The following is a 14,428-nucleotide window of genomic DNA, read 5'->3' on the forward strand; positions in this document are numbered from 1 at the left end:
TCTATGACCATTCGATGATCCTACGCCTGTCCCTTCACATCCAATAGATAGGATTTCCTACCAACTAATGACATGGATAATACTATCTCCAAAGGAAACATAATAGAATAGGAAAGACCAACACTTAGTGGGTAGATACTCCTAATTGCTTACTCACACTCAAATCACGTTTCACACCTCATACTTTCAAAATTATTTTCAAAAGCAAATAATTTGTATACATTCTTACACGAATCATTACAAAGTCAAGTTTTTTACAAAATATTTTCAAACATCACTCTTTCACAAATACTTTCAAAAAATAAACACTTTGTATACATTCATACGAGAATCATTACAAAGTTAAACTTTTTCGAAGTATTTTCTAAATACACACCATTTATCAGACAAAGCAAATTAAAGTGAGCTAAGCAACTAAGAGCCCATGGATAACTATGGATACAAAGGGTGCTAATACCTTCCCTTTGTATAACCTACCCCTCCGAACTTAAAATCTATCAAGGTCTTTCTTATTATTTTCAGACTTTCCTTATTGGATAAAAGAAAAGTCGGTGACGACTCTTGCTAACCGCAACATGTTTTGCGAAAAACAACACAAAAAGTCAGTTCCCCCACTGTATTACAACAGTAAATAGGATAATACCGACTCATATATGATGGTAAGCTAGCAACTCGTAGACGAAGGTATACACAGGAAAATATCGACTCATGGATGACGGTAAAGAAACAATATCACACTGACTCATAGATGACGGTAAACTACCAACTCATAAATGAAGGTAGAAACAAGAAAACACCGTCTCATATATGACGGTAAGTAAATAATATTACACCGACTCATAGATGACGATGAATTACCAACTTATAGACGAAGGTAGAGACTAGATGAATGTGATGATAAGCTTCCTAAAAGTTTAAGTCTTCTGCCTAGAGTGAGGCTTAACTTCTTCTTTGACCAACAATTCCTCCTAGAAAGGGTAACAAACCTCTCATGACTTCTAGTACACAACCAAGAACGAGTCTCAGTTTGTTCTTTAACCCAAGTATTCCACCTGGAAAGGGTAACTTACAAGCTTATCAAATAAAGAGACTGCCACTTGCTGGGGAACAAGCTTAACTTTGATCGGGGATCACAACATGCTTCTTAAATAAAGAGGTAGCCACCTGCTGGAAATTAAACACCGGGTTAAGTTCCAGTTTGTTGCATCATAACAAGTTTCTCTGCAGGGAATTATGTTGAAGAGATATCCACTTGATATGGAAACAAAGATTGTATCTGACTGGAACAAATAAGTTTCTCAAATAAAGATACTTTCGCTTGTTGTTGCACAAAGTCTTTAAGATACTGCTGGAGCAATAACTATTGGGAAATAAATTCCAATACCATGGAACCAGTCTTCTCTGCAGAGGCAAACAAGATCCAAAATATATAAAACACACATTCTTCATCCTCTAGGTTTCCAACCTATAGAGGTCACAAGCTGCTGCAGGGGACTAAAGTTTAATCCAGGAACAAACTAGAGAGAAATAGTCAAACAAGACTCTACTCATTGAGGAATGAACTCAAATGGGGATTTATTTTGACCAGACAGTGAGATGGGGAGGAAAACTGAAACAACACCCCTCCATGAGGAACAATCTCAGTGGGGAAATCAAAAATAGACTCTCTTTGGGGAATATAACTCCAAGACACAAGTATCAAAAGGTAACTCCCACCGACTTAAGGGGAATGCAAATGAATGATATGCATGAGGATTATTTATGAATGTTTAAATGCATGTAATGTTATGCTTGTGGTAAAAAAAATAACACATAGATAATTGGGAAATCCAGAATAGCAAAAGAATCGGGTACTCGGCCAATTCTCAGCTAGATAGAGACTTGGTACGAAGAGTTTGTCTTCCATAACATCTTCTAGAGGAAATAAACACTATGGGGAACAACATCTGCTGGGGAACCACAACTACTGGAGAAACCCAACTAACTGGTTAACCACACCTATTGAGACAAACAAAGCAAAACTGCAAAGATCAAACCACTATATAAGCTTTATTGCTTGGGGAAAACTTGACAAAGATCACGCATCAATCTATTAGGACCAACTTGGGAACTCCCAACATATCTCAGGGATCACATAGTCTTCTTAATACTGCAACAATAAATTGGCTGGAGGGAAACCAACATCAAATAATCAAAATATGATCAACGAATCACTAGAAGACCTCAAGTACTGTTGAGGGATCTGCAACTCGCATTTCAAGACTTGGTCAAACTAGAGCAATCATATATATATATATATATATATATATATATATATATATATTCCTTTTAGTTTGTTCAAAAGTCAAAGAAAACATTTTTTTTAATTTTCAAAAGCATGTTTATTATTAAGCCTTTGTTTCAAAATTATTATAAAAAATAAATGACATCTTGCAAAGAAACAAGTAAATAAGAATTGAAATTGATTACACCGGTGTTTATCGGATGTGGAAGCTCCTCATCATCCATAGTTGTAAGAATCAATGCACCACTAGAGAAGATTTTCTTAACAACATATGGGTCTTCATAATTAGGAGTCCACTTGCCACGAGAATTAGTGTGGATAGATAACATCTTTTTTAGCACGGGGTCACCTTCTCAGAATTTACAAGGACAAACCTTCTTATCAAATGCTTTATTCAACCTCTTCTGGTATAACTGACCATGACATAAGGCTATCAATCTCTTCTCTTCAATCAAGTTCAACTCATCAAATCTGTTTTGACACCATTCAGCTTCAATCAACTTGACTTCCATCAAGACTCACATTGATGAGATCTCAACTTCTATGGGGAGCACTGCTTCCATGACATAAACTAAGGAGAAATGGGTTACCCTTGTTGAAGTACGGACATAAGTCTGGTATCCGTGCAAAGCAAAGAGCAACATCTCATGCCAGTCCTTATAGGTAACAACCAGGGGTGGCCCTGAGCACGGGCTCGCGGGGCGGGAGCCCAGGGCCCCATAATTTTAGGGGCACCAAAAAAAAATTATTACACCTATATATATTAAAAGATAATTTTCTATTAAAAAATACTTGTTAAAAATATTTTATTTTTAAAAAAATATTGGTTAACAAAATTATAGGGGCACTACTTAATAAAAGAATGTAATTTCTCACAAATAAAATATAGAGTAGAATGAAATCAATTAATTTCTCTAAAATAAAATCAATTAATATATCCATAATTTTAGCAACTAAAGAGTTTAATTGAGACACTAAAATTAAAACAATGATATAGAAAATATTTTATATTACTGATCTCAAAATTAAGAGTGAAGCACTACTTCAACTAGCTGAACAAGATAATGATACCTAAAATAAGAGTGAAGTCGAATCTTTAGCAACTCATGAAATTGAAAACTTTGTATTTTTAGTAGCTATGATTATTTGGTTTGAATTCTTAACTGTTGTTAATGAAATTAGCAAAAGTTTACAAAAAAAAAATAATATTGATGTGGCTATAGAACTAGTAAAAGGTTTGATCAAGTATTTGAAAAAATATAGAGAATCTGGATTTGTAAAAGTTAAGGCTAGTGCTGAAAAGATTGAGAATGAAATAGATATTGAATTTGTGTTTATTCAAAAACGTCAAATTAGTAGAAAACAACACTTTGATGAAAATGATGAAAATCCATCTAAACTCACACAACTGAATCTTGAGTCTACTAAAGAGTCTTTTTGAGATCATTATTTCTTATATATTGTAAATTAAACAATTGGCTCACTTGATAGAAAATTTGAGTAATATAGCACATATGAAAATATTTTTGGATTCTTGTTTAGTATTGAAAGGCTTAGATCATTATTTGATAGGAACTTGAAAGCATGTTATAAACATCTTGAAACTTGTTTAAAACATGACGATTCTCTTGATCATGACGGTGAAATTTTGTTTGAAGAATTGAAATTTATTAGAGAGAAGTTTTAACAGTTGAATCAAAATCAAGCTATATGATATTAAGTTCTTTAAAGACTTTTAATTGTTTTCCTAATGCACGCATAGATTATAGAGTAATATTGACTATTTCTATCAATGTTGCGTCTGCTGAAAGAAGTTTTTCTAAATTAAAATTATTAAAATATTATAGGGGCACCACTCTTTTGATTCGCCCAAGGCACCCAAATTCAAAGGTCCGACCCTGGTAACAACCATCTTCTGCAGGATTTTCTTGATATTCTTATTTGCCTCTTAAACAACCCCATTCACCTTAGGTATGTAGGGAAAGGAGATGTGATGTTCAATCTTGAAGCTTTCACAAAGTTCTTTCAACATCTTGTTGTTCATATTTGAACCATTATTAGTAATAATCTTGCTTGGAATATCATATCGGCAAATGATTTAATTCTTGATAAACTGGAGTACCACTTATTTAGTCACATTGCCGTAGAATGCCACTTCGATCCATTTGGTGAAGTAATCAATGGCAACCAGAATGAAACAAAGTCCTGAGATCAATCGCTTCTTCGAGGCGTAGGATACAAGCCTCATATTCTACCACACTTTTCGTACAATCAAATCATCTCCTGGATGTGAATGGAATATGGGAACCTCGAGGAGTAATAATAACCGCCCCAACTCCATAACCATACGAATTAGAAGCTCCATAAAAAACTATACCCCATCCGGATCCAGGCTCAGGTCCTTCCTCAGGTCCCGATTCTTCAGAATCTTTGGCTGCATTCGTTATCCTTTGACTTTACGGTAGAAAGTGGACGATTGAGGCCGAGTTTTATGCCTACCACGAGTTTGACCCATTATGACACATTTATGACTATCTTGAAGAAAAAATCGATTATACCAACTCCACCGACTCTCATTTGAAACCTAGCTTATATTTGACTATTTAAAATTTAATTTATCCTAATTCAGCTAACAATTTTTTTTTTGGCACATAAATAAATACAACATTTTAATTTAATTTAGTAATAAAGTTAATTTACCCACATTTTAATTAGTAATAACATCATAAAGTAAATTTACCCTATTAAACTCTTACTTCCTTGGTAAGCTTTGTGGAAACCTAATATAAAGCCACAACACCATAAGTAACCTATAAATCATATCCACGATCACAAAAACAAGGATTATTGATTGAAGAATTGCATCAAGCTTGACACACCTCATAAGCACCATATCATTCATTCCCCAAGTAACAAGATTTATCAAGGACACTAATTGGTAATTAACCAAATTAATCACCCTCATAAATATTTACACTATCACCACCACCCTTTGTATATTGTATTGTATCTATCAAGTTTTCTTTCTTCCGTGTGCAATCATCCTCTCTCTGGTTTTCTTCAATTTCTTATTCTCTTTTTTATTTTTATTGTTGATTCTCGATTTTTCTCTTGAATATATACACATCAATTCAATCGCTTATTGTTTTTTTTTTCTTTCTATATCGCAGAAGAAACAATTCGGCGATGATGATGATGATGATGGTAAAGTGAAACGAAGAAGAAAAGCGTTTTCTTAAAATCATCATATAATCGTTTACTTGTTGTTACATAGAATTGGTCTTCGACTTTCTCGAAGACCGATTAAGAACTATAACTAGGTATTTCATCTGTTTTGTTTGAGGTTTTATAGTTCATTTGATTGTGTTTTTATGTTCTGTTTTTCCACTGATTTTGTTCATTTTTTGTGTCATTGTTTGTTTATGTTTCTGTTTATTATGTTTTTGTTATTGTGATTGTTTTGTTCCTTTTTGTTTTTCTATTTTGTGATGTTTTTAACCGACCAATATTGTTAAAGTCAATTATGGAACCTGTTGTGTTTGATTTGTTTAGTATGAGACTCATGTATGGTCTGATTTAGTCTTTGGATTCTAATGTGGTTTGTGATGTTAATATGAAGTTATAAGAATGCTTCATCAACACACTTGGTAGCAGTATAATTTTTTTCATGGTGAGTTATGGATTTTAATGACTGATTAACTTTGGTGATGTTGAAAATCATGAGAAATTGTTACTTGTGTTGTTTATCCTCTATAGCATCGACACCTCTAAAAAAAAGTGTCTCTGCGTCTTTGTCTGAAACTGACACTGACACTTGTGATTACGTTTAATTTATTCATTTTTTCAAATTATTACCAGTGTCACCGTGTCAGTGTCGGCGTCGTATTTCTGGTGTCTGTGCTTCGGAGTGTTTACATTTGAGGAAAGCCTTGATTGATTGAAGTGTTTGGGTGTTTTGGATTGGAGTAGTGAACTTTCTTTTTATTTTCCTTCCTAAAAAGAACATAAACGACTTGGTTTTCGGTTTGGAATTCTGGCTTATTTGGGCTTTGCTTGATTAGGAATTATATTATATTAATGTATGTAAATTGAAGAGTTTTTCTAAATGTGCAGGGTTCGATTTCCAATTGGGGAGTAGGAGCAATTAATGGGAAGTAGAGGTCAAAAGCGTCCAGAAATGGTAGATGAACTGCCTGCTGATAAGAGGGCGTGCAGTTCGTTCGATTTTAGACCTAGTTCTTCAACCGCCTCGGTTCAAACTGATATAAATTCAACACACTCGGAGGTGGAGCCTCATGATAATGACATGGATACTTCCTCATCTGCTTCGGCTTCAAGCCGATCAGAAGGTGAGCCAGAGAAGGATTCAGCTTATGGATCGTGTGATTCAGATGACATGGAGCACTATCATAGCAGTCTCCACGAATATCATAGACGGAGACTATCTAGTGATCATGGAAAATTTAAGAACATTATATCAAGCTTGAGTGGACAAACTGAACCTTCTGGTCAGTTGGCGGTACTTACTGAGCTCTGTGAAGTTTTGTCGTTTTGTACAGAGGGTTCACTCTCCAGCATGACTTCAGACTTGTTATCACCGCTACTTGTAAAGCTGGCAAAGCATGAGAGTAACCCGGATATAATGTTGTTTTCTATAAGGGCTATCACTTATATATGTGATCTGTATCCTCGATCAGCTGGTTTTCTTGTTCGACATGATGCTGTTTCTGCTTTATGTCAAAGATTACTGACGATCGAGTATCAAGACGTAGCTGAACAGGTAATTGGTACTTCTTTGTTTGTAAGATATGTTTTTCTTGTATTGATTTTTATAGACTGAGAGGAATATACGTTATTGATATTGTATGTATACAGTGTCTTCAAGCATTGGAGAAAATATCGCGAGAACAACCACTTGCTTGCTTACAGGCCGGAGCAATTATGGCTGTTTTAAACTATATTGATTTCTTCTCAACAAGCATACAGGTAAGCATCTAATAAGAACGCATCATCTCCATAAGTATTAGCAGTTTATTTTTTGTTCAAAAATTTAAAATCAACAATATTTTACCATTTTAAGTCATTAGAGGAGTGAAAAATAACTCATTTTACTGATCTCTCTTTTCCCTCTCAGAGAGTTGCTCTTTCTACTGTGGTGAACATATGCAAGAAGCTTCCTTCAGAAAGCCCCACACCTTTCATGGAGGCTGTGCCAATATTATGCAATCTTCTTCTATACGAGGATCGACAGGTTGGATGGATGAACTTTAGATATTGTATACTTTTGTATTTGTAGTGGGTTTAAATTCTTTCTCTGTATTGTTTACTGAAGTGAAAATGTACTTTCGCAGCTTGTTGAAAACGTTGCTACCTGCTTAATCAAAATTGTTGATCGAGTTTCTCATTCCCCAGAATTGTTGGATGAGCTTTGTAAGCATGGACTGATTCAACAGGTCACACATCTTTTAAGTATAAATGGCCGAGCAACTCTATCCCAATTAATTTATAATGTAAGCAATTTTCATATCCTATATTTCTCCATTTTTAATGTGCATAAAATTTGATGTTATGAAATTATGAATCTATTATTTTGCTTGACAGGGATTGATAGGATTACTTGTCAGAATTTCTTCGGGATCAGTCGTAGCCTTCAGGACTTTATATGAGCTAAATATAAGCAGCATATTAAGAGAGATATTATCTGCATTTGACCTTTCACACGGTGTATCAACGTCACAACTTGTTGGTGGACACTGTAATCGGGTATGAAGCTTGGATTTGTCTCTGTTATTGTCTTCTACTGGTGTGGAGCTATAGAGTTTCATGATTATAAAGTGGAATATATTAGTATAGTCATTTAATTGTGACGAGTCTAGTAATTGGCAAATGACAATTTTTTCATAATTACACGTTCATTTTTGAGAATTTAAGCCAATATCCCTACATAGCCCCTAAACGTAACCCTTTCTCTTCGCATTCTTAGTAGTTTGGTACAGTAAGACTCTCGTCATGATAGGGTCCAAGGACTTGATTCATTGGGTGAATCTGTTGTAGGACGTCTTACCTTACTTTGTTAGGGAAAAGAGAACACAATGCCAATAAGCTTTTGTAGCTTGATTGGCATTGGATATCTGAGGTTTGATCCTTCATCCAGTCACCTAAACTCGCCGACCCATCTGCTTGCACCACCAGTGTACCAAATACTTAAAAGCACAGATGAATGTCCATCAAAATCATTTGGAACTGCGTAGTAAGTTGGGAAGTCTTTATGGTCAAATTGACATTATTATAAGGAAATTGAGTGAAAAATTTATCTAGAACTAGAAGGCTTCAAAAACTCGTTGAAATATAATTCCTGCTGAATAGAGTGCTGGATTGCTTTATTCTGTTTCAAATTTATGTTATTGAATTTCGTTTTGAACGTCTTTAATTCATGACACAAATTACACAGTATATTTGATTATCAGCATTCCATAACTTCACACATTTTTAATTCTAATCGATTTGGTGGGTTGAATGCTTCATTTTTATCACTTGCCAGTTTCATATGTGGACAGCTTTAATATATATATTTTTGATGAGGCTTCTGTAATTTTGTGGAAGGGTATAAATGTTCTAATTGTTGAGTTTTGATCTTAGTATTTAACTAGTAGTGTGTCAGTCTGAAACAAGGAATTGTTTTTCTTCTAATTGATTCTTGTTTGTGTGATTTGTGAGATTTTTTGTATTGAGCATTGTGAATAGTTTTGTCGTTGTTTATGGACTTTCTAGGTATATGAAGTACTCAAATTGCTGAATGAACTTCTTCCTGGTCTGGATAAAGATCAGAGCAATCAACTAGCGATGGACAAAGAATCCTTCCTAGCTAATCATCCAGATCTCCTGCAGAAGCTTGGGATGGATGTGTTTCCCATGTTAATCCAGGTTAGTTGATTTTCTTATAGTTAACCGAATACTCTTCCGTTGTTATTACAATTAATTGCCTATCTCATGTTTACACAGGTGTTTAATTCTGGTGCAAGTTTATATGTTTGTCATGGATGTCTATTCATCATGTACAAGTTTGTTTGTTTGACCAAATCGGACATGCTTGTGGAGCTGCTTAGGAATGCCAGTATTTCAAGGTGAAGCAGGCCTTCTTATCCTTTGAGTTGTAATACTATTTATATTTTATTAAAGGTATTGACTTTATCTGGTTGATGCGACAGTTTTTTGGCCGGAGTATTCACTCGGAAGGATCATCATATGCTATTGTTAGCCTTACAGATTGCTGAGATAATCCTTCAGAATTTTTCTGATATTTTCTTAAAGTTATTTATAAAGGAGGGTGTCTTTTTTGCCATTGAGGCACTCTTAAAACCAGAAAGATCATCACAATTGGTGTACCCAGTATTTAGCGGCATTCAGATGTCGTTAGACTCTGGTCAGAGGTCTGCTTCTAGAGAGGTTCTCAAGTGCCTATGTTACACATTTTCATCAGCTCAATCTCCTACATCATCAGAAGCCAGAAAATGCAAACTCGACAAAGATTCTGTTCATAATCTGGCAGAGCATATTAAAGCAAAATACCTAGCACCAGAATTATATGATTCTGAGAAAGGATTGACTGATATTTTGAAGAATCTCAGAGCACTGTCTAATGATTTGTTGAGCATGTCTACTGATGAAGGTGCTCTTGCTGTGCATGAAGAGAAAATCAATAAGGTACTAGATCAAATTATGGACAAGCTTATTGGCAAGGAAGAAGTTTCTACTTTTGAATTTATTGAGAGTGGAGTTGCAAAAGCACTTGTTAATTATTTATCTCTTGGTCATTATATGGGGGAAAACAAGAGGGTGCATGGTGTTTGTGGTCATAATGCTGTTATAGAAAAACGATTTGAGGCTTTAGCCAGTGTATGCTTACGTACTTTTCAGCCTCTCTCCGGCCACACACCCCTCTCTGTATTAATCAGGAATCTGCTGTGTGCGCTGACTTCTTTGGAAGCTTTCCCTATTGTTCTGAGCAATGTACAAAAAATGAGAAATTCATTTGCTACTGTTCCTAATGGATGCTGCATTCCTTATCCTTGTCTGAAAGTCCGATTTGTCAAGGGGGAGAAAGAAACTTACTTGAGTGACTGTTCTGAGGATTTTTTTACTGTTGACCCTTTTTCATCTTTGCACTCCATTGAAAGATATCTGTGGCCAAAGGTCTGCAAGAAAAATGAAGAGGATGCTAGCTTACCGTCCAGTCAAGTTGTGTCGCAACCAGAAAGTCCACCGCTTCAACTTCCATCAAATACAAGCTCCTGCGTTGATGAAATTCAAGCAGTCAATTTGAATGCTGGGGAATCATCTTCTTCTGGAATTCAGGTTTTACTCTTTTTTCTAGTTTAGATTATAATGCAGCACATTCTTGCATGTTATTTGTTTCAAAGAACGTTTATAGCTATGTTAGACTTTTGCATATATTTGAAATTTTGTCTTCTAACAGGTGGCAGAAGAAGAAATGCATTGTGTTGCAGAAACTGACTCAAAATTAGAAAAAGAGCATCTTTCATCTTGTAGCAACAAAGCTGCTCGTAAACTTATTTTTTACCTCGAAGGACAACCTCTAGATCATAAATTGACTCTATATCAGGCCATTCTTCGCCAAATAATAAAACAAAATGATTCTGGAATTGGTGGGAAACTGTGGAGTCATGTGCATACCTTAACATATAAAACAGATTTGAAACCTGAGGATATAATGCCTTCGGATTGTCATTCTTCATCTCAAGATTTCTCTCATGATAAAGTTTTAGCATTTTATCAGCATAAACCTTTTTTATCAGGCATGTTCAATTGTGAGCTTGTTTCTGATTTGGAGAAGTCAAGTCCAACTTATGATATTCTGTTTCTTCTTAAAAGCTTGGAAGGCATGAACAGATTTATATTTCATCTTATGTCACGCGAAAGAATTTGTGCTTTTGCCGAAGGTAAAGTTGATAATCTGGATAGCCTAAAAATAACAGTTCCTACTGTCCAACTAAATGAGTTTGTGAGCAGTAAGTTGACAGAGAAGCTGGAACAACAAATGAGGGACTCTTTGGCTGTCTGCACCGGCAGTATGCCTTTATGGTGTAATCAGCTAATGGCTTCTTGTCCTTTCCTATTTAGTTTTGAAGCAAGATGCAAATACTTCAAACTGGTAGCATTTGGTCAGCCACGACTATCACCTCACATTTCTTACCATAACTCTGAAACTGTAAGTGATAGGCGACTGGGCCATGGTGTGTCGCCTCGAAAGAAGTTCTTAGTTTACCGCGACCGGATCTTGGAGTCTGCTACACAAATGATGAAACTACATGCCAGTCATAAAGTGGTTCTTGAAGTGGAATATGATGAAGAAGTGGGAACTGGTCTTGGACCAACTTTGGAATTTTATACCTTGGTGTGTCAGGAGTTGCAAAAGTCTGGTTCGGGCATGTGGAGAGAGGATGCTTCTTCACATACCCTCAAGACAAGCTTGCAGGCTGAAGAAACAGGAATTTATTCTTTGTATGGACTATTTCCCCGCCCATGGTTGTCAAACCAAGATGCGTCTGGTGGCATACAGTTCTCTGAAGTAACAAAGAAATTTGTCCTTTTAGGTCAAGTTGTTGCTAAAGCACTTCAAGATGGAAGGGTCTTAGATCTCCACTTTTCTAAAGCCTTCTATAAACTTATTCTTGGAAAGGTAATTGATTTTGTGTGCAGTTAATGAACTTCACACGAGATTGCAACATGCAGTAAGATGTATAATGAGAGGGCCACTATAAGCTGACTTAGTCTATTTGCTTATAATCTTTCTTTTTAGGAACTTTATGTCTACGACATACAATCACTTGATCCTGAGCTTGGTAGGGTGCTGCATGAGTTTCAAGCTCTAGTTAACAAGAAAAAAAATTTGGAATCGGTCTATGATGGGAATTCTGAGTTGGAACAAGGACTAAGCTTCCGAGATTCCAGAATTGAGGATCTTTGTCTTGATTTTACTCTTCCCGGGTATCCTGATATTGTTCTTGCTTCAGGGTCCGATCACACCATGGTAAATATTGCTTGATATTTTGCATTGCAATTTTTTTTCGTTTTGTTGTCCCTTTTGTTGCTAGAAATAAAAAACTTCAATATTTCCATCCTTTTGGCAGGTAAATATGAGAAACCTGGAGGATTATGTTTCACTTATTGTCGATGCAACTGTGAAGTCTGGAATTTCAAGACAAGTGGAAGCTTTTAAATCTGGCTTTAACCAGGTCTCTTACTTTGTCTTGATAATAGTTGAAATATTTTAACACAAGAACCTTTTTGATTGTGTTATATTCACCGTCACTAAAGAAGTTGGTTAGAATTGCTTCTAAAGAGAACAGAAAGTCCCAAAAAGTTGGGGTTTACAGACCAAACTGTCCCACAAAAGTTTTCATAGTTGGCTATTTCACACAAATTAAGGAGAAGTTATATATATCAATGAAAGAGAATAACAATTTTACTAAATTAACCTCATTAACTATTGGTTGATTCTTGTTAATCATAAATGCGGAGTAAAAAACAATTGTTTGGGAGTTATGCTCATAGTATTAATTAGAGGTTATAATTGGAAAAATGATTAATGTTCAATTGAAATTTGAAAATGGCAATTGTTTCCGGACAATTGTTTTTGCAAATGTAACAATTATTATGAGACAGAGGGAGGACATGACAAACAAAATGAATATGGGCTTGAAACTAACTCCTATATATAAGAAACTGTTTTGTCCATTTGAGGTCTATGATCAGCTGTTTTGGTGTTCAGAATTAAGACCATTACTGGTTTTATAATTTTTGCCCATGTTCCTAAAGTCATTACACATAGCTGCTAAAGTTTATTGCTCATCTTTGTGTCTGATGTTGGCATCAACCTCAATTTTTTTTAAACTTGTAGGTTTTTCCCATTGAGCATCTTCAGATTTTCTATGAAGAAGAGCTTGACCGTATACTCTGTGGAGAGGATGATTCCTGGGCTGTATGTGTAACTTATTTTAATCAATTTTTATATATGTCTTTTTCTATTAGAGCAGAACGGAAACAACTTGTTTAAAAAAATGTTTACTTATACTAATGCCATGTTAGCAGATCAATGAGCTGTCAGATCACATTAAGTTCGATCATGGTTACACTGCTAGCAGTCCTCCCATTGTTAATGTAAGCATACATGTAATTTTAGATATTCTTTTGATCTTGTTGCGAGTCATTTCATTTTCTGACTGAATCTCTGTCATTGAGGACTCAGTTGTTGGAAATTATCCGAGAGTTTGACCATGGCCAGCGACGAGCATTTCTCCAGTTTGTGACCGGCACACCCCGGCTTCCTCCAGGAGGATTGGCATCTCTCAATCCAAAGTTGACTATTGTCCGAAAGGTGTACAAATGATACTGATAAACTCATTCTCCACCATGATTTTTACACGCCTAAATGTCCTTTTTATTTCTAACATCTTATAATCTTGTGTTTAACAGCATTGTAGCAACCTAGCAGACACAGACCTCCCTAGTGTGATGACTTGTGCAAATTACTTTAAGCTACCTCCTTATTCGTCAAAAGTACCTTATCATTTTTCTCTGTTTTAAACTCTTAAACACTTGAAACACTAATAAAAAAAGGATCTAAATATTTTCTGATGCTTCTTCATTGAATTTCAGGAAAAGATGAAAGAGAAGCTCTTGTATGCCATTACAGAGGGTCAAGGATCTTTCCACCTTTCATGACTTCGTTCTCTTGGCTGGATTATTGGATTTTGAAGGTGTAATTATTAGGGTAATTGATAGTAATGTAGATAAGGCTCTTAACTAGTTGCTGGCAATGATCTCATTGAGTTACTGGAAGTGGTGGTCACATCAAGTTACTTACTTGGGGACAAAGCTTGTGTCTTCACTGACTACAATTGTTGGGGGGTGTATATAGCTTGCTGATAGTTAGCTGTTTTTGTTTTGGGTTTGTGTCCTCTGTATAGAAACAGAGGGCAATTTAAGTAGCCATACTTTGATATTTTTTGTACAGTGTTTTCTATTGGGATATCTGCTGTTACTTTATTATATCATATATTTTCCATGAAATTTAGCTCTACTTTGTTATTGATTTATTTATGCATTGTGACTGCAAAATAT

The 14,428-nt window shown here is 35.3% G+C and overlaps 1 protein-coding gene across 2 annotated transcripts; it reads left to right on the forward strand.

Annotated features, from left to right (window-relative positions):
- The first annotated feature begins 5,082 nt into the window (after positions 1-5,082).
- On the forward strand, positions 5,083-14,403 carry LOC131644577 (E3 ubiquitin-protein ligase UPL4). Of its 2 annotated transcripts, none has more exons than XM_058915120.1 (18): positions 5,083-5,222; positions 5,455-5,604; positions 6,398-7,064; positions 7,160-7,270; positions 7,419-7,535; positions 7,636-7,794; positions 7,886-8,047; positions 9,056-9,208; positions 9,287-9,408; positions 9,493-10,639; positions 10,761-11,984; positions 12,105-12,335; positions 12,436-12,540; positions 13,206-13,286; positions 13,397-13,465; positions 13,554-13,682; positions 13,781-13,864; positions 13,964-14,403. In XM_058915120.1, the coding sequence occupies exons 3-18, from the start codon at positions 6,432-6,434 to the stop codon at positions 14,027-14,029; spliced, it is 4,593 nt and encodes a 1,530-aa protein (XP_058771103.1). In that variant the 5' UTR covers positions 5,083-5,222; positions 5,455-5,604; positions 6,398-6,431; the 3' UTR covers positions 14,030-14,403. The 2 variants fall into 2 exon arrangements, with proteins under 2 accessions (XP_058771103.1, XP_058771102.1); XM_058915119.1 differs by having other exon boundaries at positions 5,184-5,337.
- The last annotated feature ends 25 nt before the right edge of the window (positions 14,404-14,428 follow it).

This window comes from Vicia villosa, linkage group LG1 (assembly GCF_029867415.1).
Source record: "Vicia villosa cultivar HV-30 ecotype Madison, WI linkage group LG1, Vvil1.0, whole genome shotgun sequence".
Taxonomy (NCBI): Eukaryota; Viridiplantae; Streptophyta; class Magnoliopsida; order Fabales; family Fabaceae; genus Vicia; species Vicia villosa.